The sequence below is a fragment of the Heteronotia binoei genome, chromosome 15 (assembly GCF_032191835.1).
Source record: "Heteronotia binoei isolate CCM8104 ecotype False Entrance Well chromosome 15, APGP_CSIRO_Hbin_v1, whole genome shotgun sequence".
Lineage (NCBI taxonomy): Eukaryota > Metazoa > Chordata > Lepidosauria > Squamata > Gekkonidae > Heteronotia > Heteronotia binoei.
This window is the reverse complement of record NC_083237.1, coordinates 16,175,032-16,198,653: the sequence shown is the minus strand read 5'-3', so window position 1 is coordinate 16,198,653 and position 23,622 is coordinate 16,175,032. Positions and strand designations below refer to the sequence as shown.

At 43.6% G+C, this 23,622-nt stretch overlaps 2 protein-coding genes across 2 annotated transcripts in view; both read left to right on the top strand.

Annotated features, from left to right (window-relative positions):
- Positions 1-1,582: 1,582 nt before the first annotated feature.
- On the top strand, positions 1,583-10,480 carry LOC132583169 (vomeronasal type-2 receptor 26-like). The gene is made up of 6 exons (XM_060254840.1): positions 1,583-1,848; positions 3,779-3,962; positions 5,445-6,299; positions 6,651-6,878; positions 8,956-9,082; positions 9,579-10,480. Exons 1-6 carry the CDS (start codon positions 1,583-1,585, stop codon positions 10,478-10,480), a joined length of 2,562 nt encoding a protein of 853 aa, XP_060110823.1.
- Positions 10,481-16,612: 6,132 nt separating this feature from the next.
- LOC132584746 (vomeronasal type-2 receptor 26-like) overlaps positions 16,613-23,622 on the top strand; it is a 30,592-nt gene continuing 23,582 nt past the window's right edge. Inside the window, exons 1-3 of the mRNA XM_060256648.1 lie at positions 16,613-16,828; positions 18,978-19,157; positions 19,657-20,496. Of these exons, the coding sequence (XP_060112631.1) occupies positions 16,613-16,828; positions 18,978-19,157; positions 19,657-20,496 (1,236 nt within the window). The remainder of the gene's footprint in view (positions 16,829-18,977; positions 19,158-19,656; positions 20,497-23,622) is intronic.

Below are 23,622 nucleotides of genomic sequence, written 5' to 3'. Positions count from 1 at the left end.
CGGGAGTCTTGAGTTGTGTTTTTTCCCCCAAAATGCTACATCACTCTGTTGAGACCTGATCTGAACAAAAGGGAGCAGATAATATGTAATATTTCCACAGAGCCCCAGTGTAAGCATCAGTTGAACGAACAAAATGTCCTATCTTTTCTCACTGCAAAGGAGACATAAACCCATGGAACAACAAAAGCTATCTTTTGCGAATGGACTTTTTGTAGCTGCGTGTATGTTATTTGTTTATCTTGACTTTTTGTAATATAGATACTTTGTTATTTTTCTAAAGTGTTGCCTTACTCCAGTGATTATTTTGTATTTGGAGTTCCAACAATGACTGCACTATATTCACACTCCCATTTATTAAAAACAAAAGGATAAGGAATTCTGAGTCCGCTTGCAGAGAGGGCAGGATATAAGTCGAACGTAATAAATAAATAAATAAGGATGCTGTGAATTTTGTATCCAGTGTGTTCCACACAGTCCTTTCCATGTTCAACATTGCTCTTACCATGTTCAATTGAGGTGATCAGATGTGGGCAGTGAATTTCACATGTTAGTTATTTTTTTTGGGGGGGGGGGTGAAGAAGTGCTTTCTTGTATCTGTTCTAAACGAACTGCTCATTCATTTCATTGAGTGCCCGTAAGTTCTTGTATTGTGAGAAAGAGAAAAGTACTTCTTTCTCTACCTTCTCCATCCCATGCAAAATTTTGCAAATTTCTATTTTGTCAGCCCTCACTTGTTGTTCCTCCAGACCTCTTGAATCTTTCTTCATAGGGAAGGTGTTCCATTCCCTTAATCATTTTAGTTGCCCTTTCCTGCACTTTTTCTGGTACTATAACATCATTTTTAAGGTGTAGCGACCAGAACTGTACACTCCAAAGGAGGCTGTACAATAGATTTATACAAAAGTGTTATGATACTGACAAGTTTTTTTCAATCCCCTTCAATTCCCTGCATAGCATTTGCCTTTTTTTATTGCAGTTGCATGCTGAGTCAACAACTTCAGTTTCTACATTCTACACTTTAAGGAGCTTTTAATAAAAGGGGCTTAGAAATGTGGCAAATACGCTTTAAACCCCCCCCCCTTTTTTTTCTCTTTGATAACTAACATTTTCATGTATTCTGGGTTTTTTTTTCCTTGGTGGAGAGGGGAAACTAGCCCATTATGGGACACACGCTAAAGCAAATCTGTATCATAGATTTTGTGCACTGTTTTTTTTTTCTTCTTCCCCTGAAAGCACATTGATGTCCCACTGAGCCTTACAGAAGACATCTGACGAGCTATTAGTAACCATATTTTCTTCTGAAACGTCAACAGAGAATTCATAATTCCGAGTTGCTGGTAACCTCCCCTGCAATTATCTATCTCACTAAGATTCATTCTGCAACTTCTCCAATTCCCTCAGAAATCCCAGCAGCCAGTAACAAGGTAAAGATGCTACTAATATTCATTGTAGCATTCCCTACCAGAGCTGGAGGCAGATAAAGTGTTTCTTCCTCTGACTGCTGATCACTGTTTGGCTTCACAGCAGTAAAGACAATGGTTATTTAAGTAACTTTGTGATACCAACAGATACTCAGATAACAATGTGGGAGCAGGCGGACTGGTCTCCAAGAGGAAGATTATCCAGTAAGATAGTGACATTTGTGGTGTTTGTGTTAGTGCTTGTGCCCCAGGCAGTGTGTGATGTTCCTGTTGTTCAATGCACCATCCATAACCCTCTTCCAATTCTTCACAAGTATTATCAGACAGGGGACTTCATCATAGCTGGCATTATTTCTCAGATCTACAGCTCGTTTAATCAGTTCATGTTCAAGAACGATCCTTCCCAGAGTGTGGCTGAAGAGAACTTGTAAGTAGTTAGGTTTCAGGGTTGAATGAATGTCAATCACTGAGCTCAACATTTGTTCCACAGTTTTATTCCTTGTCCCTTTCACAACCTATTGGACACTTTGAGTCACATGCATTTTAGATACACTATATGTATATGCTTTACGTAAATTCATACTTTGCAGAATAAACATACCGTGACTTGACATAAATAACACAGCAAATCTAATAAACAGGTCTCCAGGTCCTGATGGTATACATCCTAGAGTTCTTAAGAATTCAGGCAAGAGATCGTTGATCTACTAACCTGTATATGATCTACTAACTATATATGTAACCTATCACTAAATTCAGTTGCTGTATCAAAAGACTGGAGAGAAACAAATGTGACACCTTCACATTCAGAGGCACTAAGCCTCTGAATCTCAGAGCCAGGAGGCAACATATGAACATATGAAGCTGCCTTCTACTGAATCAGACCCTTGGTCCATCAAAGTCAGTATTGTCTTCTCAGACTGGCAGCGGCTCTCCAGGGTCTCAAGCTGAGGTTTTTCACACCTATTTGCCTGGACCCTTTTTTTGGAGATGCAAGGGATTGAACCTGGGACCTTCTGCTTCCCAAGCAGATGCTCTACCACTGAGCCACTGAGCCACATCAGGGGCAGGCCTCAGCCTCTATGTCCTATTGCTGGCCATTCAGAGGAACTGCTTGATCACTGTGTGAGACAAGATGCTGGACTAAATGGACTATCAGTCTGATCCAGCAGGGATCTTCTTATGAGAGTGATCAACATTTTTAAAAAAGAAAATAAAACAATTCATCTCTAGCGGCCAGCAGCTTTGCTGCCTGGCTGCAGAGATGTCTTTGCCTCCCTGGAAGGAAAAGGGAGGACTTCTGCTGCCTGTTTGGGTGTGATTCTGAGGGGGCGGAGCTTGCTGCTGTAACGGCAGCACCATCCACCCTCTACCTCAGTCTTCGACAGACGATCGGCCCTCCCTCCCACCCTGTTTGTTACGTAGGCAAGTGCTGCTCGCCTCATAGGATTGGGGGGTCGGGTAGGAATTTTTTGCTCCCCAGCTGATTGGCAGTTTGCTGCTGGTATTTTTTCCTCTACCCTACATAGCAGATCAGTGGATTGTGGATTTGGCTATAGGGAGGCACTGTTAAATAGGTTGGTCACTTTAGTTTTGGCAGGTTTTACTGTGCTTATGGTACTGTGCGGCTAGGGGAGGACCAGAAGGCATCCCCTCTTGGGGGGTTAGGGGTCTGGCAGGATCAACCTTGGGGTCTGATGACCCGGGGTGGGAGAATGCAGACCATCCTTAAAGGCTCGACTGGAGGGTGCCTTCCATTGAGACATGTGTCTAGTGGACAGACCCTCTGGGGATTACCTTCTTGCTGAGCTGACCTGGCGGGAGCTGTGAAGTACAGCTTTGGCTGGAGGCTGGGTCCCTCGACTGTGGAACGGCAGGGGAGGTGTCTGTTGAGACCCCTGGTCCTGACCAAGACAGTTTCGGTTAGCTCTTGCCGTTTGTTACTTATACTTTAATAAAGTGGCCCTTAGTTATACCCTATACCTTGAGTCTGACTCTTTATTCTAACTTGGGGGGGCAATACATACCGTAACCTGTTTTTGTGCTCGCATGTGATCGCTGGTTTGGGGGAAATTTAAAAATCTAGATATGCCTTCCAAGGGAATTTTCTGCTTTCCTTTCCTGGGGGGCAAATGCCGTATTTGAGTGCACTGTTGCTAGTAGTTATATATTAAATTGAAAAGTAGCTACTGATGTATTTTGAAGCTCATACAATGTAACACAATGTGTAACTGTCACTGCAGAGTATTGACTCAAAACTATCAGCATATCCTGGCTTTGGTATTTGCTGTTTAGGAGATCAATGAAAATCCCCAGCTCTTACCTAACATCACCCTTGGCTTCAACATCTACAATAGCTATTTCAGTGCAAGCAGGACCTATCATGCATCCATGGAACTTCTCTCCATGCTGGGCAGATTCATTCCGAACTACAAGTGTGGTGGTGCAACCCACAGCCATCTGATTGCTGTCATTGGGGGACCTAGTGAGAGTGTCTTTCACCACATGGAACCCATTCTTGGCACCTACAAGATCCCACTGGTAAGATTATTGCATAGAGCTTGGGGGTTCTAATTCACCCTCCTCTTGTCCTTTAGAGTTAGCTTTTTGGTTTCTAGGTGGAAGTGGCATGTCTTGCATCTATGTAAAGCTCATCTATAATCCTAGGAAAAGATTCCTTGTGGGTCATTTGAGGCTATGGAAGAAAAGAATCTGTAGGCTGCATACAGATGGCCTATTTGGGCCCACACAGGAACTCCCCACAGCCGGATTTAAATTGCACATTCAAATGCACACATCTACATCCTGCCTTAGGTCATCTTCCAGAGCCTCTGCCACCTTAAAAAGTTACCACTTACAATCTGCCAAGTGCTTCCCTGTCACTTTTCCCATCTGTCTGAAGGTCTGGGGAGTGCTAGCGAAGTGCCTCCCATGTGCTTGAGCAGACTGGAGTTGTGTCCAGAAGGATAATAATCAACTTTTCCATTCTATGCCACACTCAGGGCTATTGAAATTCTATTCCGTGATGAGGTATGTTGCAGACTCTCCATATCCATGGTTTTCTGCTCAGTGCAGAGGAAACTATCCCGCAGTAATATATATATTCTATCAGGTTAACAAAAATAGGAAACAATATAAGTCACAATCTCTGTTTAATTGCTGGTTGAAGCTACAAGTGGAAGTTTTGATAGCCAGTTGGATCCAACCAGCTGTTCTTCTGAGGAGAAAGGAAGAGACTGTCCTCTCTGGCTACCAAAAACTCTGTACTGGAGATCATGGATGCTCCATTTATAAAGGCACTCAAAATGGCAGCTGTAGTAAAGATTGAAATTAGGTGAGATTAAATGAAAAAGCTGTTTGGATCCAACCAGAGTTTGGGAACCAGGACTGCTATTTGGAAACTGCATTATTTGCCCTTACCTGGATAGCCCAGTCAAGTCTTGTCAATCTCAGAAGCTAAGCAGTATGGATTCTAGTTAACAGTTGGATGGGGAGACCTTTTTGGAATACAAACTTGGAGAGCCAGTTTGGTGTAGTGGTTAATTGAGCAGACTCTTCTCTGCGAGAACCGGGTTTGATTCCCCACTCCTCCACTTGCACCTGCTAGCATGGCCTTGGGTCAGCCATAGCCCTGGCAGAGGTTGTCCTTGAAAGGGCAGCTGTTGTGAGAGCCCTCTCCAGCCCCACCCACCTCACAGGGTGTCTGTTGTGGGGGAGGAAGGTAAAGGAGACTGTGAGCCACTCTGAGACTCTTCGGAGTGGAGGGCGGGATATAAATCCAATATCTTCTTCATAAACAGTTGGGAAGACCGGGACAGGCTTCATTCAGCCACCTCTCTGAATATCATCCAGGCACCCAGTGGAGGGCAGTCAACATAGGTCGACATGACTTCCAATGAAGATCCATACACACAGATAATTTTTTTTTAAAAAAAAAACCCTTTATCTCTCTCTCACACTCTGACATCACCTTCTATTTTGGTAATGACCATTTATATGTCATTTCCCCCTTTATTTTCTCAGATTACATACGCTTCTGCTCCAGTTAAGAATGAACAAACCCAAACTGTTCTTTTCCATCAGATGTTTCCAAATAGAGCCCATCAATATATGAGGATTCTGCAATTACTGCTTCATTTCAGGTGGACATGGATCGTGGTGATTTATGCTGATGATGACTCCGGAGAGAGTTTTGTTCACGATGTCCTTCCCATAATTTCCCAGAGAGATGTCTGCATTGACTCCATAGAAAAATTCCCAAAGTTAGCTTTTTCTAATGAGATTGAAGAAATGTTGTCAGAAGGACTGAAAATAATCAACATTGTGATGACGAGCTCTGCCAATGTGATATTCATACATGGCGGAAGTCATACCATCATGATTATGAGAACATTGCTGCACTTCTCGACATTTGAGGATATTCCCATGAAGACTAAAGTCTGGATTATGACAGCCCAGATGGAGTTCACGTCACTGGCCTTTCAAAGAGAGTGGGACATACACTTCATCCATGGTGCAATCTCTCTGTCAGTTCCTTTCAGGAAATCACTAGGGTTCCAAAAATTTATTCAGATGAGAAATCCTACACTGGAAAATGAAGATCACTTCATCAGGGAATTTTGGGAAAATGCATTTGCCTGTTTTTTCCTCAAATCCATGGCAGACAAGAAAGTTGAGCATATGTGTACTGGAAAGGAGAAACTGGATCATCTTCCCAAGTCCATTTTTGAAACGAGCATGACCAGTCACAGCAACAGCGTCTATAATGCTGTCTATGCTGTAGCATACGCCTTACATGCCATGCATTTGTTAAGATTCATGCTCTCAGAAAAGGGGGGGAGAGAGAGACAGAAGCTGCTGAATCAAAAGTCATGGCAGGTAATATACTAGGTAGACCTATGTCAGAAGCCTCATCATACATGTGGATGCATCAACAAACGTGTCCTAGATGGCACAAAAAGATAGAACTCTCAGAAGGCCTGAGTTTTGACTTGATCAGCCTGAGATTCAGCCAATTCTTTGGTGCTCTTCTGTAAATCTCATATACTATATGTATACCCAGTATACCTAGCTGTGTTGTTTACAGGGCTTTTTTTGAACAGGAATGCATGGGAACAGTTCCTGATAGCTTGTTTTAAAATGACATTGCCTTCAAAGTCTTCACTCTATTGTGTATATACACTGTTTTCTATTGCCTTATGTTTGCTTTTATCCTCTTCCCTTGCTTAGCTCCACCGGTTTCTGAGAAGTGTCTCATTTAATAACAGTGCTGGAGAAAAGGTCACCTTTAATCCAGATGGGGAGTTACTAGCTGGATTTGATATTATAAACTGGGTCACATTCCCAAACCAGTCCTTTCTTAGAGTCAAAGTTGGCAATATCGACCCTGAAGCTCCCTTAGACAAAGAGCTCACAGTCAATGAAATGGCCATCATATGGCCCAACAGGTTCAATCAGGTGGGACCCATGTTTTTAAGAAAGGGTTAAAAAAGCAGTCCAGTGTTCACAGGACTTTTTTTTGTAGAAAAAGCCCAGCAAGAGCTCCCCTGCCTTCCCCAGCATGCTTTTGGGGAGCCATTGGGGAGGCATTTAAAGTTGTCTTCCCCAGTATGCCAGCTGGAGCTCTGGCCAGCCCAGAGGGAGCACCACTCCTGTGCACTCCTGCCCCCCCAAAGCCCTGAGTATTTACATGCTGAACATATATATCCCTATATAATGTCAATGAATTTCCAACCATGGAAGAACCCAAAATGTTTATCAGAAAAAAATGTTTTTTATATTTAGGGATGATTTTGAAGTTCTTATATTTTACCAGAAAGACCTGCCTCCTGCAGAAGGAGCCGTTTGTGCCCAGATAGAGATAAACAGCCTTCATGCTTATTATCACTCCAGATATCATTTATGCAGGATGCTGCCTGACCCAAAGGTGAACCTCCAGAAGGGCATGCCAGTCAAGAAATCAATCTGCTTGGAAAAATTGGGAAATGATTCAAAGAGGCTGATTTGTGCAAGGCATTCCCCTCTCACCCCAATGAGCAATAGCAGTGGATTTATTGGGAACATAACACTTTGTTTTGGTCAGGCATAGAAGTTGTTGTTTTTAATTGCCCCACTAGCTCAAGGTATCAGGCTCAATAATTATCCATGATCCACCATGAATGAATTAATTGCTTCCTACATGAATTATTAGCCTATTGGGCTTGAAAAAGAGCTACTCAAAACACAGCACTTCTCCTCTGAGAACACATCCTATTTCTTATGGGTTTGCAAGATTCTTCATGAGTCCACTCCCCTTCATGAGTACATGTCAAGTTGGACATTAGAAATTGTGATACAACTGGAGTGAGACTATTGAAATTTTGGGACTATATCTCATTGTGCTATTCTTTTTTCACATTTGGATTATTGTGATATTTTGGTTCTGACTACAAACCACAAGATAGAGACTGGGTTTTTATAAGGAATAAATTGTTATTTAATGCTTTTAAGATCTACTGGTCATAGTCAGTTCTTTCTTTCTTTCTTTCTTTCTTTCTTTCTTTCTTTCTTTCTTTCTTTCTTTCTTTCTTTCTTTCTTTCTTTCTTTCTTTCTTTCTTTCTTTCTTTCTTTCTTTCTTTCTTTCTTACAAGATGCTAGCCTAGACAAAATACAGAAATGGGTAATAGGAAAGGCAAAGACTTGTGGGAACTGGGCTTTTTCAGATACTCAGAACCCTTGCAGACCCTGCATGATGCTTTTCAAGTGCAGTCCAAAAGAAATAAATTGCTAAGTTCTAAAAAGGGAAGTTTGTGCAGCATGGGGGCTTTGAGTTGTCTTAAATTCTTTCATAACCTCTGCTTCAGAAGTGACTGAGAAACCTGAAAATCAAACTCAGGAATTAGAAAAATCTGGCTTTGGATTTGCGAAAAGCCTTCTTTTAAATTTCCTTAGCTAAATAAAGAAAGAACTTGAAAAGGAAAAAAAAAGCAAAATCAGACTCAATTAGGTCAGAAATGGAAGGCTGCCAATACATAGAACATATAAATCAACTGCATATGAAATCATAGACCATGCATATACACTGTAACCTTCTTTTTAAAAACCCAGCAAAACACAGGAAACACTTAACTTGGATTAGAGGGCCTGTCGCTCAGTGGTAGAGCATCTGTTCGGCATGCAGAAGGTCCCTAGTTCTATCCTTGGTTAGAAGATCAGGTGTAGGTAATGTGAAAGACCTCTGCCTAAGAACTTGGAGAGCCGCCGCCAGAATTAGCAGGCTATATTGATGTTGATGGACCAATGCTCTAATTCAGTAGAAGACAGTTTAATGTGTTCATCAAGTTTTCAATTCCAATTTGATTATGTATGAGCAAAAGACCCCAGGAGTAGTAGAAGTTCTAATACTCCAATGAGCACCAAGTACCCAGTAGACCTGTTCACCATTATGCTATGGTAGAAGGAACACAGTTCCTAAAATTGGATTGGCCAGTGAAATAAAAATCCCAAAGTATATATTTTGAATGCTAAAATGTTTTTTTTTTCTTTTATGGACAGACACTGCCCCTTTCTATATGTAATGATCCTTGCCTTCTGGGCTATAGTAGGACAAAGAAAGAAGGGAAGCCATTTTGCTGCTATGATTGTATTCCATGTCCATTAGGGAAGATTTCAAACCAGATGGGTAAGAGATGTTGAGCACAGAATATGTTAACTGCAATCGGGATTATGAGCATTCAGGAATAAAGATTCTATTTCCCCTAATGTTTAAAAACATTGTTCACAGTTCAATGATGATGGTAGTTATTGATAAAAAGATGGAGTCTGACATACCCACAGAAACTTGACATACCCTTCGTAGCAGTTCCTGTAATGGAAAGAAACAGTGGTGGACTGACCATTAAGGCCACCAGGAAAAGTTCCAGTGGGCTGGTGGCCCAGTTCCCAGAATTTGCTGTTCAGATACAGCAGATGCTTTCAATAATTTAGTTGATATTCTATTTTTGCAATGTCATGCAGGACAACTTTTGCACACACTTTGAGTGTGACTTTTTGCAAATATAATTACAGAATGCAAATTCCCCTTAGGCATTCATTCAAAGCTGAAGTTTTATTATTGTAATGCCCTCTAGGAAAGTCTGTCTTACATGGCAATCTACATTTCCCTTTTTTTTTTCCAGACATGGATTACTGTTCTCCATGCCCAGAAGATCATTATCCGAACAATGACCAAGATTCATGCCTTCCAAAAGTCATAAGCTTTCTGTCTTATGAAGAGCCTTTAGGGATCAGTTTAGCTATTTTTGCTCTTTCCTTTTCTTTCATCACAGCTTTGGTGTTGGGAAGTTTTGTGAAGTACCAGGACACCCCCATTGTCAAAGCCAACAACCGGAGCCTCTCCTACATTCTCCTTGTCTCTCTCTTCCTGTGCTTCCTTTGTGCTTTGATCTTTCTTGGGCAACCTGAAAAAGTGACATGCCTGATTCGTCAAGCTGCATTTGGCATCATTTTTTCAATGGCTGTTTCTTGTGTGTTGGCCAAAACCATCACAGTGATTCTAGCTTTCATGGCTACCAAGCCAGGGACCAGGATGAGGAAATGGGTGGGGAGAAGACTGGCCAGCTCGATAGTAATTTCCTGTTCCCTCACTCAAGCAGCTATTTGTACTGTGTGGCTTGCAACCTTTCCTCCTTTCCCAGATTTTGATATGCACTCAGTAACTAGAGAAATTGTTGTGGAATGTAATGAAGGGTCAGTAATCATGTTTTACTGTGTCCTGGGCTTTATGGGGTTCCTGGCTTTTGTGAGCTTCACTGTGGCTTTCCTAGCCAGGAAGTTACCAGATTGTTTCCATGAAACCAAATCCATCACCTTTAGCATGTTGGTCTTCTGCAGTGTGTGGATGACCTTTGTTCCAACCTACTTGAGCACCAAGGGGAAGTACATGGTGGCTGTGGAAGTCTTCTCCATTTTGGCCTCTAGTGCTGGCTTACTGGGGTGTATCTTTTTCCCCAAATGCTACATCATTGTGCTGAGACATGATCTGAACAAGAGAGAGCAACTAATAAACAGAAGAAAGTAAAGAATATGTGTTTACTTCATAGGAAGCAGCCAAAAATTGTGTCAAGTGTTTCTAAGGGTGTGATCACACAAGAAATTTGGCACAGCAGTATCCCAGCTCTAAAAAAAACCAGTTCTCTTTGATCCATGCCATGACATTCTCACAACCCCCACCTACTGCCAGGAGAGGCATGGACTGCACACACACAAGAGGAGCATTTAGACTTTTCATGCGCATGTGGGGTGGATGCATCATGCATTCCTGCTGCTCAGACATCCAGGAAATGTGCCCTACATATATTTTAGAGGTTTACGACTGGGAAGTTCCTGGTAGCTATTTAATCCAGTCCCAGTCCATCCTAACATGAGTTAGGTATGGGTGGGACCTGGGGAGGAGGGCAAATGTGCACATGTGATAATGCACATTAAATCTGAATGGGAGGTGTGGCTACATCATGCCAAATCTCTTATGCGATCAAACTCTAAGTCTTAACTCATTTCTTCCTAATTCTGTGCAATCAACTAAGGGATTTGTGGATACTGTTCAGCACAAATGGTCTCCATTCCCCAAACTACTTGGCTGCTCTTTCAATGATGGGCTGATTTGGGAATTGTAATGGTTCTTCATCCTCAGATGCCTCATGGGTTTCCTTAATTCCCCTACCTATGGTACAGTAACCAACCAGGAATACACCCTCATTGTTCATTTTAAAATGTCCCAAAAAGTACTGCTCAGCCCCTTGAAAGACACCAGTTTCCTGTGTATTGGCCAAAACAATCACTGTGGTTCTAGCTTTCATGGCCACCAAACCAGGATCAAGAATAAGTAAATGTGTGGGGAAGAGCCTGGCCAACTCTGTAGTTATTTCCTGCTTTTTCATTCAAGCCATTATTGCGACTTTGTGGCTGGCAACTTCTCCTCCATTTCTAGATTCAATGACTGAAGAAATTGTACTGCGATGTAATGAAGGATCAGTCTCCATGTTCTACTATGTCCTGGGCTACATGGGCTTCCTGGCTGTTGTCAGGTTCAATGTGACTTTCTTTGCCAGGAGGTTACCTGACAGTTTCAACGAAGCCAAGTTCATCACCTTTAGCATGTTGGTCTTCTGCAGTGTTTGGGTGTCCTTTGTTCCAACCTACTTGAGCACCAAGGGAAAATGCATGGTGGCTGTGGAGATCTTCTCTATTTTTTCCTCCAGTGTTGAACTACTGGGCTGCATCTTTTTCCCCAAATGTTACATCATTTTACTGAGACCTGATCTGAACAAAAAGGAAATACTTATAAAAAGAAATAAATAATAAATGTTTCTGTGTCTTCTCTTACAGCCTGATTGAAAGGTGTGATGAAGTTTTGATAACATTGAGAATTTCCATCTCAGTTGAGCTAGGACTGCTTTAGGCATTGCAATGTGGTATACCTCAGGCATCAAATTGCATAGATAAATGTCCTATTAAATTTTGGTAAGTGTGTAAAAAACCTGCATGAGAGTTGTCAAGAGCTTCTCTATCTTGGCTTTCACATTAGGTTACACCGGTATGCTCCTTTTTTGTTGAGTTAAATACCACCAGGAACAGTTAATAAAAGACTGAAATATTAAAAATGTCTGGCTGTGATCTAGAGCTGAATGCACATTGTCTTAGAGTGTCCCTTTCTGCAGTGTAGGCACTACCAGGTGGTCAGTTGCGGTATCTTGTCCTAAGGAAGCAGGTTTTCAGAACTGCACTTAAGGATAAAGTTTAAAGTGTAATGGGTATTTTGACTCATAGAGTGCTGGAAGATTTGTCTCTCTACTGCTAAAGAAGATACAGTTAAGACATATCTATTATACTGTAATAAAAATGGCATCTCTAAATGAGCTCTTCCTTCCTTCCTTCCTTCCTTCCTTCCTTCCTTCCTTCCTTCCTTCCTTCCTTCCTTCCTTCCTTCCTTCCTTCCTTGATAAATTGTATACCTTGAGCAGATCTCTGAGAGCAACTATAGCAAAGGAACCTCTAAATCCCCTAAATTAAATTATACTATTTATTTGTTTAATTTTTATTACATATATGAATCCGAATATACATTATCAAATAATATTCCTAGTGCAATTGTATTATGTTACTCATACTCAAAGGAAAGTCAGCCATATTAGGAAAATCTAGTAGTCATTTTTTAATGGAAATGCATGTGGTGGCAGTGTAACTCAGCTCATCCAGTTTGGATGACATTATAAGAGATTGCATCTGCCATTCAAGGAATCTTCCTAAGCAGAATTCAGCAAAGTTATAGGAAGTACCCCCACATCAGGCTATATGGAACAGTTGTGTTTCTCACTTGCATAGCCATGTAACTTGTGCCCTCCAGCCCAATCTGCTCCATTGCTTGAAGCATATTCTCTCCTGACAAGACTCTACAGCTTGGGGGGGGGGGGGGAGTCAGTGGGTCTCAGAGGACAACATGGAAAGCTGTTGAGTACATTTGTGGGAGCCTTTCGCGGAAGTGGATTAGTATAAATCAATGAAAATAAATAAAATAAATACAGCAACTGCAGGAGGAGGCAGGCTTCAGCTTCACTCTATGTGCACTCAGTTGTGTTTTTTTTAAGAAAATGAAAAAGGTTATTTATCTTTCCCTTCAAAGTATATACATGTGTGTTTGCTCTTTACTGTCCTAGGAGAAGGGAACACCTTGAAAGAGTTGAAGGCAGTGCATTGCAACCAACTGGGGAGTTGTAGGCAGGTATACGGGTGAAGGTGCAACAGCTAAAAATTGGAAGTGACACCAATAGCTCTGTGAATGTCCAGAACTCTATGGTAATTCTAGTGATTCCTATAGCTACTCTATCCTTAAAGCTACCCATTCTATTTTTTTTAATAGCTAGTGATGTGACATTGTAACCATTATTGTGTTGCTGTTCCCCATCCCTTTCTCCCATGGGCTGCCGAAGTAGGGGGGACTCTCCACCCCCACTTGGAGAATAGGACTTCTGGCCTCTAACCTATGTCTTGGTCTCTTCCTTTAGTCTTCAGGCAGGCTGGAGATGGAGATGATCAAGCTATCTGCCTTTATTCCACCAAGCAAACACCCCTTTAAACTTTTAACTTGCTGTTAGCATTTATGTGCAAATCTTATGTCTCTTTTCCATGCTGTAGTCATCCTTTCTGTTAGGCTTATGGGCTCGTGTAACCTGATTCCCTCACCAAGCCCAATATGTGCAAGTAAAGAAGATTGCTCAGTAAGAAGCTATGGAGACTCATGTGTGGAGGTCGTGGCGGAGGTAACAGCGCTCACACAATTTTTTTAAGATTGTTTTCACATCATAATAAGTCCCCAGCACAGAATTTGCTAGCTGGTATTGATTTTTTTTCAAAGCCTGCATCTTCCATAATAGCAATAACCTCATATGAACATAAAAGAAGCCATGTTGGATCAGGTCAATGACCATCCAGTCCTACACTCTGTGTCACACAGTAGCCAAAACCCTGGTGCCATTAGGACCAGAACTCTAACAGCAGGACCAGAACTCTAGAAGCTCTAGTCTCTAATCCCTGCAACCAAGAGGACAGGGTCTTAAAGCCTTTGCCCCCCCAGTTGGAATGAAGAGGCTGACACAGTATGTTGGATAAAAACCCGGGCCACTTTATTGAAACATAACTTGAATGAATAAGGATGGCAAGAGGTATAGGCCTACAAGAACAATCCCTGGGGTCAAAACACAGGACCCCGCCTTGTCCTAAAAGGGCGAGCCACCCTGCCCCCAGCACGAGCCCAATATCATCTGACTGGTGCTGAGCAGCCAGGCCCAAACTCCACCTCCACCTCTGTTGGCATCAATCACTCAGGAAAGATCCGCCTCGGTCTTTGTCATGATCTGCACTCCCAGCATCGAGCCATAAAGCCCATCTACCGTTCATACAGACCACCTGCACCCAATGGTGCAGAGCCATAGGTGCTTCCCTGAAAAGACTGTAGCCAATACCTCATTCGGCCACCGCCAATGCCAATGCCAAGCCTCTGCTTAGGCATTAGTGCCCACTGGATGGCCCAGAGCCGACCACAACCCCTGCCTTAGCTCATTCACAAAGGCCCGGGTACCCAGTTCAGATAACTGAAACCCATCCGACCTATACAGGTCAGCATTCTCGACCCATATGGCCGGGTGGGGAAGAATTATGTCCACCCCCCCCCCCCTTTCCATGGCTTTTTGCAAGGCCCGGTTGGCCTTATGTCTGGCACGTTCAATCCCCCCGGGATACAGGGCAGACCACCAGACCCTATTGGCAAAAATGCCACCCAAACCAAGTGACTCCAGGCTATCTTTGCATAATGGCCTGCAGATCCTCCTGTGTGTGCAAAGAAAAAAGGGGGGGCCTTCGCTTTCATACAACCCAGGTCATTACCCCCCAGATGGATGACCAGGATGTGCGGAGGAAGCACACTCCTCCCATGGAACAACAGAGGCATGATTCCTGGCCAAAGTAGGCCACGGCGACCCAGCCTCTCAACTGTCGCCCTCTCGCTGAGACCCAACTGGGTGCCCACTGGCGATCTCCTGCCCTGGTGGGCCACAAAACCATGCTGTGCCCGCAGATAAGAATTTGCCACCTCTCTCTACGAGCCACAGCACATGAAAAACAGAAAAACAGTCAAACCAGAAAATCATGCCCGTGGGCCACCCATTGCTCATGTGCCCCCAACGCACTCACTGAAAGACCAATGTGCAAACATAATGTATAGGCTGCTGACCGCCACTGTGTAATTCAATGTATGGCTGGGGGGGGGGGTGTAACCCCTTGATGCCGCCATATATGCAGCTCTAATTCAAAATGAATGTTTTACAAATTTTACACCACCCCGGTACCAGCTCTGCCCTGCCACCGAGCCACCGCCCCTTTCTGAAATCGCAAGCGGAGGGGGGGGGCGCCTATCCACAACTCAAAATGATGACCAAAACAAAGGCACTCGCACTCCTCAGACCACCCCTCTAGCTCAGCCACCAGGGAGGGGAGGGAAAAAGGGGGGGCAGGGGGCCCTCAGGCCTCACCACGTGCCCTACACCCCCCAACTCAGGCTCTTTTCAGCCCCACAATCAATCTCCATGTCCCTACGCTACTCCGAAACCGACCACATGCTTGCTGCTTTGTAGCCACCACAACGCAAATGCTCCGAGCCGCTCCTCGCAGCCCCGATCAGCTGCAGAGGTGTCAAGGCTCGTGCCGCGCTTACTCCCTGCCTCGCACTCTCAAGCCTCGGCCCGACTCTCACACCAATGACATGGCTCTCCCTTCCGAGAGCCACAAAAGAACTGCGTCCCACAGCCGGGGGCTGGGGCTTTAGAGCCCCGACACCACGCCCCATCCTTTATCTCCTGGATGGCCAGGAAGCCGGAGTCAGCCTCCCTCCTTCCGGGAGGGCAAAGCGCGCCCCCCAGCCTATAACTGGCATTGCCAGTGCGGCTGGGAAGGGGCCGATTTCTTGACTTTAGTTAAAAGGCCATCAGCCTTCAATAGCTCTCTGATGTTGTTACTTCCAACTCAAGTAGCAACAATGCAGGCAGAATCAAGCACCCTCAGGTTATATGGGAAAAAATGGGACTGCCAACTCCATGTTTGGAAATTTCCATAGATTTGTGTTGTGTAGCCTGGGGCATGTTAGGTTTGGGGTATACTGCCATTGACTTCACCCTCCAAAACAGCCATTGACTTCATCCTCCAAAGCAGCCATTTTGGGAAAACTTTTGTTGCTGTAGGTCATTGTTAGACCACGTGCTTCTCCTGTTCTGCTGGGGATGACTTGAGAAGCTTCCACTGAGATGGCATAAACATGTTTTCCTCTGCAATACCACCAAAACTCTATATTGCACAGAGTAGTTAATTATGGTCCCTGTAGCTATAAAACTATCATTTATTCTAACTTCTTCTCTAGATCCCTAAGGAGTTCCCCTAGCAAATCTAGAAACCAAGACTGAAAATGCTATTAGTATCCCCTGTAATGTTCAAGGATGTGACTTGAGGGCAGAAAGGGCTCTACCAATCTTCTCACTGACACTTTATATTGCCCATCCTACAAATCAGCCTAGAGTTTGAGAGAGGCTATGTGACTCAAGAAGACGCTCGCATGGCAAAGAAGGCACAGCTGAACTGGTGCCCAGAAAGCAGGTTTCCGTGCATGATGCTGGTATTTGTGAGACTGTTACTGATGTTGATGCCTCAGGCTTTAAGCAAGGTTCCTCTTTATAACTGCATGCCCAGTGATTCTCTTTCCATTCTTCACAAGTATTATCATTTAGGAGACCTCATCATTGGTGGCATCATCTCTCAGATCTACATCACTTCTGAAGTGAAAACATTTACAAAGCATCCTCATCAGGAAGAAGTTGAGGAACTCATGTAAGGAGACATGAAAGTCAATCAGGCTAGTCTTGGGGGATGGCTTTTGTCATTGCTTTGTCTTTGCTTTGATGACATGACTATCCTTCAAGCGTCCCTCCTCCTCACCATTTAGGTTATCTATGATGATGTTGATTTATTTACTTCAGGGCTTTTTTTGTAGCAGGAACTCCTTTGTATATTAGGCCACGCCCTCCTGATGTAGCCAATTCTCCGGGAGTTTTCCAGTAGGCCCTGTCAGAATGAAAAGGAGTTCCTGCTACAAAAAAGCCCTGATTTAATTTATTTATACATCACACTTCTTGCTTAGCCATGGAGAATCAGATGATATAAATAGTTCAGGAGGGTGGCCAAATTGGTCTGCAAAATCTTGACAAAGCAGAGTATAGGAGAGCATTTACTCTTCTCAGATTTGATATGTTACCGTCAGCTATTATTGAAGGCAGATACACAGGACAATTACACAAGAAGAGATTGTGTATCTGTGGGGACAATAAACCGGAAGATAGGGAGCATGTATTATTCCAATGTAAATTATATCAGTGTATTAGGGCCGATTATATACTCCCGATCTGTTCCAGTGTCCCTGGAAGAAATATTAGATTTCAGCTAGATAAATTATTGGCTGATAGGAACAAAGGAACCACTTTATGTGTGGCAAAATTTGCTTCGCGAGCTAGAAGTCTCCGGAAGCAATTCCTAAGGGAAATACCCAATTGAACGCCTTGGTCCTGGAATTTAATCAGTGTTTTAATAAATGTTTAATCAGTGTTTCAATTTAATCATTGTTTTGGGGAGGAAATCATATTTTATACTGTGAATGTTTTATTCTCATTATAGTATCACCTGATTGTATTTTATCAAGTTATTCGTATTTAATTGATTGGTCTTTGACCATATTAAACTTTGATTGATTGGGTGGCCATATTGGTCTGCTGTAGAAGAGCTTGCTTTGATTCCAATAGCACCTTAGAGACCAACAATGATTTGGGGTTATAAGCTTTCCAGGTGTCAGTACTTCCTTTTGTCAGATACTAGATACCTGATGAAGCTTGAAAGCTTAAACTCCAAAATATTCTTGGTCTGCCGTGAAAACATTGTGAAAGTAACATCACCCCAGAGTCGGAAACGACTGGTGCTTGCACAGGGGACCTTTCCTTTCCTAAAGTGCTAAATGACTCTAGTGATGCAAATACTGTAATCAGACAGCAGAAGACATTCCATAAACTTTGCAATAGGACTAAGATCACAAACTAAGAAAAACAAACAGAGAAATGTATCAAACATTATATCAAATAATGCAGAAATCTGGATTTCAAAAAGTAGGAGACAGTATAATAAGAACAGGATAAATGTACAATAAACTCTGGAATGAACTACAATCCTCTTCCTTCTATTTTTTTTTTTTTAAAGGCATCCTCTTGATCCCCTTTGTGGAAATTACTGCAAATACAGCTCTCTTAACAAATCTTTTGCGCTCCCCCCTTTTTGCTGCAGCTCTTTCTGCCCTCTCTGAAAAGAATCTTCAGGAATGTCTTGAGAAGCAGTGAAAGTGACTGCAGATAAGAAGGAATCTGTTTAACTTTCTAGACCCGTATGAGCAGAATTGGACTTCTCCTTGTGTAGAAAGGGGGTGCAGATCACTAGAAGTAGTAGCGGTACATTTATCTTGCTTTCTGCAACCACTGATCCATAGTCCTACTAGGTGACTAACTTGTTCCTTTAGCTGATTTGAGGGCATAAAGGCCCAGCTACAGAACTCTCACAGGACATATGGTGGTGGTGAAGAGCTGTCAAGACACATGGGTGACCCTGTAGGATCTTCAGGGCAACAAAGGTGGCTTCCTATTGCCTCCCTCTGTGTAGCAACCCCAGGCTTCTCCTATGGTCTCCCATCTAAGAACTAATAGGAACCGCCATCCAGGTCAGCTGCAGACCACATCGTGAACTTAAAGATACTGAATGTTACATGCTGTGGCTCATGAAGAGATAATATTATACTCTGTAGCTGATGCAACATGTAATTCTGTTGCAGGTTAATAACTCAGATCTACCAACACATCCTGTCCTTGGCTTTCGCTGCCAAGGAGATCAATGGAAATCCATCTATTTTACCCAACATCAGCCTGGGATTTCACATCAATAACGATTATTTCAGAAATAGGTATACCTACCTTGCTGCAATAGACCTTCTCTCTACACCGAGCAAATTAATCCCTAACTACAAGTGTGACATCCAGAACACCCCAATAGCAATTATTGGGGGACCATTTTCTGACACTGATCTCCATATGGCCGCCATCCTAAGCAACTACAAACTTCCCCAGGTAAGGTGGGTGCATGAAACATGGAGAGTTACTCCAGCCTAAGCACATTGAAATAATTGGTCTTACCTAGTGAAACGTTAATGCAAAGCACATGGTCTACCACTGAGTTACAGACCCCATCAAAGTAAAACAAGTATCATGTTTTCTTATGTGCAGCCATAGAATCACAGATTTGGAAGGGGCCATACAGACCACCTAGTCCAACCCCCTGTTCAATGCAGGATCAACCTAGAGCATCCCTGACAAGTGTTTGTCCAGACACAGTTTAAAGACCGTCACTGAGGGGGAGCTCACCACCTCCCTTATAGCTGATTTCACTGTTGAACAACTCTTACCTTAAAGAAAGTTTTCCCTAATATCCTGTTATATTAATATCCAGTCAGTTCTATAAGAATGGATAGGATCTCTCCAGTGAAATTAAAGATCTAAAGACGCATTCGTCCACACTATTTTTACTTTGGAAATAGATCTTCTCTCTTATTTCTTGACTTCCTTCTAGCTCACCTATGGTTCTCCTTCATCAATTAATAACAATAGTCAGTCTGTTTTCTCTCAATGGATGTTCCCAAATAGGAACCATCATTATATGGGGATTATCAAGTTACTGCTGCATTTCAAGTGGACGTGGATTGGGGTGATTTATCTGCATAGCCAAAGCGCAGAGGAATTTGTACACAGCACACTTCCTGTTTTTTCCCAGAAAGGTATCTGCTTTGACTTCATAGAAAGATTCCCCCAAATGGCTTTTTCAAACAATTTTGCTGAAATGATCGAGAAGGGATCACAGTTATATGATAAAGCCATGAGAAGCAATGCCAATGTGCTCATTGTCCATGGTGAAATACAAACCATGATGATTTTGAGAATGCTGCTACGTTTGTCAAAAGATGAGAATAGACCAGTGAAGGAAAAAATCTGGATTATGACAGCACAGATGGAATTCACATCACTATTCTTTCAAAGAGATTGGGACTTAGATTTCATCCATGGTGCTTTATCGTTTGCCATTCACTCAGAAAAGCTGCTAGGATTCCAGGAATTTATTCAGAGGAGAAACCCTCAAGTGGAAAAAGAAGATGGTTTTATCAAGGACTTCTGGAAGGATGCATTTAAGTGTTGTTTCCATGACTCCAAGGAAGATATGAAGATCTGTACTGGAGAGGAGAAGCTGGAGTCTCTTCCTGGGTCTGTCTTTGAAACAAGCATGACTGGCCACAGCTACTGTGTTTACAATGCTGTCTATGCTGTGGCACATGCTGTGCATGCCATGTTATCACCCAAATTCAGACAAAGAGTAGTGGATGGGGGGACCAGGAAGCTAAATCAACCACCTTGGCAGGTACTGCAGGATAATTCAGTCAACTGTGGGTACAACCCTGGACATTGTGTCCTAGACAGTGTGTCCTGAGGAGAAATCCATTGCCTACATATCCTTTATCTGCTTGAAATTTAAATCAAGATCACTGCGAGTTTACACATCAGTTTGCACCTATCTGGTCTGGTTTTATCAAGGGTCCTGAATTTTTAATAATAACTTATAGCACTGATATGAAAGAGGGCTGTTTTTAAGAACACTTATACAAAAGCAAATTGTATCCTTCCTTTGAGGTATTTGTGCGTGTATGTGTGTGGTGATAAAAATACTAGATAGGATGAGGGACAATTGGGTTCATTTTCCCTGAGTGACATTGTCATAGATTTCTTGAATTGGTTGGATTAACAGCAAAGATGAGACAAAACATATGAAAGTAGCTAAAGAAAATGAAATAAAGGTAAAGGTAAGGGTACTCCCCTGTGCAAGCACCAGTCATTTCCAACTCTGGGGTGATGTTGCATCACAACATTTTCACAGCAGACTTTTTATGGGGTTGTTTGCCATTGCCTTTTCCAGTCATCTACACTTTCTCCCTAGCAATCTGGGTACTCAATCAATCAATCAATCAATCAATCAATCAACATTTAATGGCATATAAAAACAGGTTAAGGAGAACAATGGGTTGAGAAACAGAGAATAGGTTAAAATACTGAACCTCAGGATTAGAGCACAATTACATAAGATCACAGTTAAATGAAACAACACGACTGTTCCTTGTCTTGACGAGTCTTTTTGGCCCAGTACAGGAATAAGGCGGTATTCACGGTTATGTCGGGAGTAACATCCTTCAAAAGAAACTGCACCTTCTCTGGATCAGCTAGACCCATCTTATTTAGAAGAATAGGATCCAGAAATCGACAACGAATACTTACATAAAAGGGACAGTACAGAAGAATATGTGAAATAGTTTCAATAGATCCAGACTTACATGGACACAGTCTGGCCGCATAGGATATGTTGTAATATCTACCATATAAAACTGCTGATGGCATAACATCGAATCTTGCCAATGAGAAGGCCCTATGCTGTTGAGGGTTTTGCAAAGAGTAGAAATAGGAGGCCATATGGCCAACATCAAACGAGAACCCTAGACTCACAGGCGAACAAATTTTATTAGCGGCACTGTGAAGATTTTGTAATTCAATATCCAGAATTCTGGCTTTGATCTTACGAAATGCCTCTGATTGTGAGAGCATAAATAATGACTCTAAGGGATCTGGGTACTCATTTTACTGACCTCGGAGGGATGGAAGGCTGAGTCAACCTTGAGCTGGCTACCTGAACCCAGAAGAGAATTAAATACCTGTTGTCAAACAGCCACTCACTCACTCACTCTGTCTGCCTGCCTGCCTGCCTGTCTGTCTGTCTTTCTGTCTCTGTCTGTCTGTCTCTCTCTCTCTGCAATTTGAGGAGCAGCATGGACTAATCCCCGCACCGCCATTTTTAGACAGAGGAAGGGTAAGGCATGGATGAAATCCAGCAGCTCCATGTTGCCCGCAAGGATTGAAGGGTTGGGATCAGCTACAGACTGGACCAACTGGCTTTGTCAGGTGGGGCTGGCTTTTGAGCCATGTGGTAGAGCAGATCCCTCTGCAATTTAAAGCTGCTCCTCAGCCAGCTCACCCTTTGTTGTCTGGTTGATTTTCCTCCATCCTCCCATCTTTCGTTTGGTTGTTATGGGTCAATATACATTGTCATGTCATTTTGCCCCCCTAGTTGGAATAAAGAGGCTGACACAGAATGTTGGGAAACGGGCCACTTTATTTAATTAACACAATTAACACGGCAAGGGCAACCTGCGGTGGGACAAGCCCTGCGGTCTTCCTTAGACCCCGCCAAGTCCCATGAAGGGCGAGTCACCCTGCCCCCAGCACGAGCCATAAGATTCTGGCTAATGCCAGGCCGGCCAGGCCAAAACCCTCCCCTAAACTTCAGCCCCGATACCCAGAAGGAGGCGAATTTAGGAGGAGGCATGAATACGATCCGCATTATACAGCATTTAGCCGTAAAGCCCATCTGCCGCTCCTGCGTATCGACTGCACAAACAGGTTCGGCTGCCTGGGTGCTCGCCTGCAAGGTATAAACCCCTTGCACCTTCTGCCAAGTGACCGAAATTAAACCCCACCTTTTACCTAATATCCACACCACTGTCGGTAGTACAAGGTAGGCGAAAAAATACCCCACCACAGGCCAATCAGGTGAGATGAAAAATTCCTACCTGGCCCCTAATAAGACGACCGGTCAAACCTGTACTACACAGGGTGGGTGGGTGGGCCGAGAGCGGCAACGTGACTGATCTGTGAGGGTGGGGCCAAGGCTACAAACAGCCCCAACGCTTCGCACGACAGCCACTCCCGGATGGAGGGAAGCTCAAGCGCAGCCTTCCCTCCTTCCAGGGAGGCAAAAGGCGGCCCCGTGGTGTGCAGCCGCTTTGCAGTGCGGCCTTTGCGGGGCCGAATTGCCCCCCTAGTCGGAATAAAGAGGCTGACACAGAATGTTGGGAAACGGGCCACTTTATTTAATTAACACAATTAACACGGCAAGGGCAACCTGCGGTGGGACAAGCCCTGGGGTCTTCCTCAGACCCCGCCAAGTCCCATGAAGGTCGAGTCACCCTGCCCCCAGCACGTGCCATAAGACTCTGGCTAATGCCAGGCCAGCCAGGCCAAAACCCTCCCCTAAACTTCTGCCCCGATACCCAGAAGGAGGCGAATTTAGGAGGAGGCATGAATACGATTCGCATTATACAGCATTGAGCCGTAAAGCCCATCTGCCGCTCTTGCGTATCGACTGCACGAACAGGTGCAGCTGCCTGGGTGCTCACCTGCAAGGTATAAACCCCTTGCACCTTTTGCCACCACCAATGCCAAGCCTCTGCTTAGGCAATGGCGCCCCACAGAGCAGCCAAGGCCGCCCGCCCTTGCCGAATGTCGTGAAAGAAGGCCCTCTTACCCACATTGGCAGATGAATCACATCTGGCCGGCACTGCCCCCACATGCCCTTCCTACCATGAGGAAGAAGGAAGATACCCAGACCTTCGCAAAGGCCGCCACAGGGCCAGATTCGCCTTCCGTCAGGCCCGCTCGACCC

Bases quoted from the DNA above. Each gene is read 5' to 3' on its own strand.
- LOC132583169 (XM_060254840.1), top strand. From the start codon at position 1,583: ATGTGGGAGCAGGCGGACTGGTCTCCAAGAGGAAGATTATCCAGTAAG. The intron at 1,849-3,778 runs GTAAGTAGTTAG...CATCTACAATAG, and splicing joins AGTGTGGCTGAAGAGAACTT to CTATTTCAGTGCAAGCAGGA. The intron at 9,083-9,578 runs GTAAGAGATGTT...TTTTTTTTCCAG, and splicing joins GAAGATTTCAAACCAGATGG to ACATGGATTACTGTTCTCCA.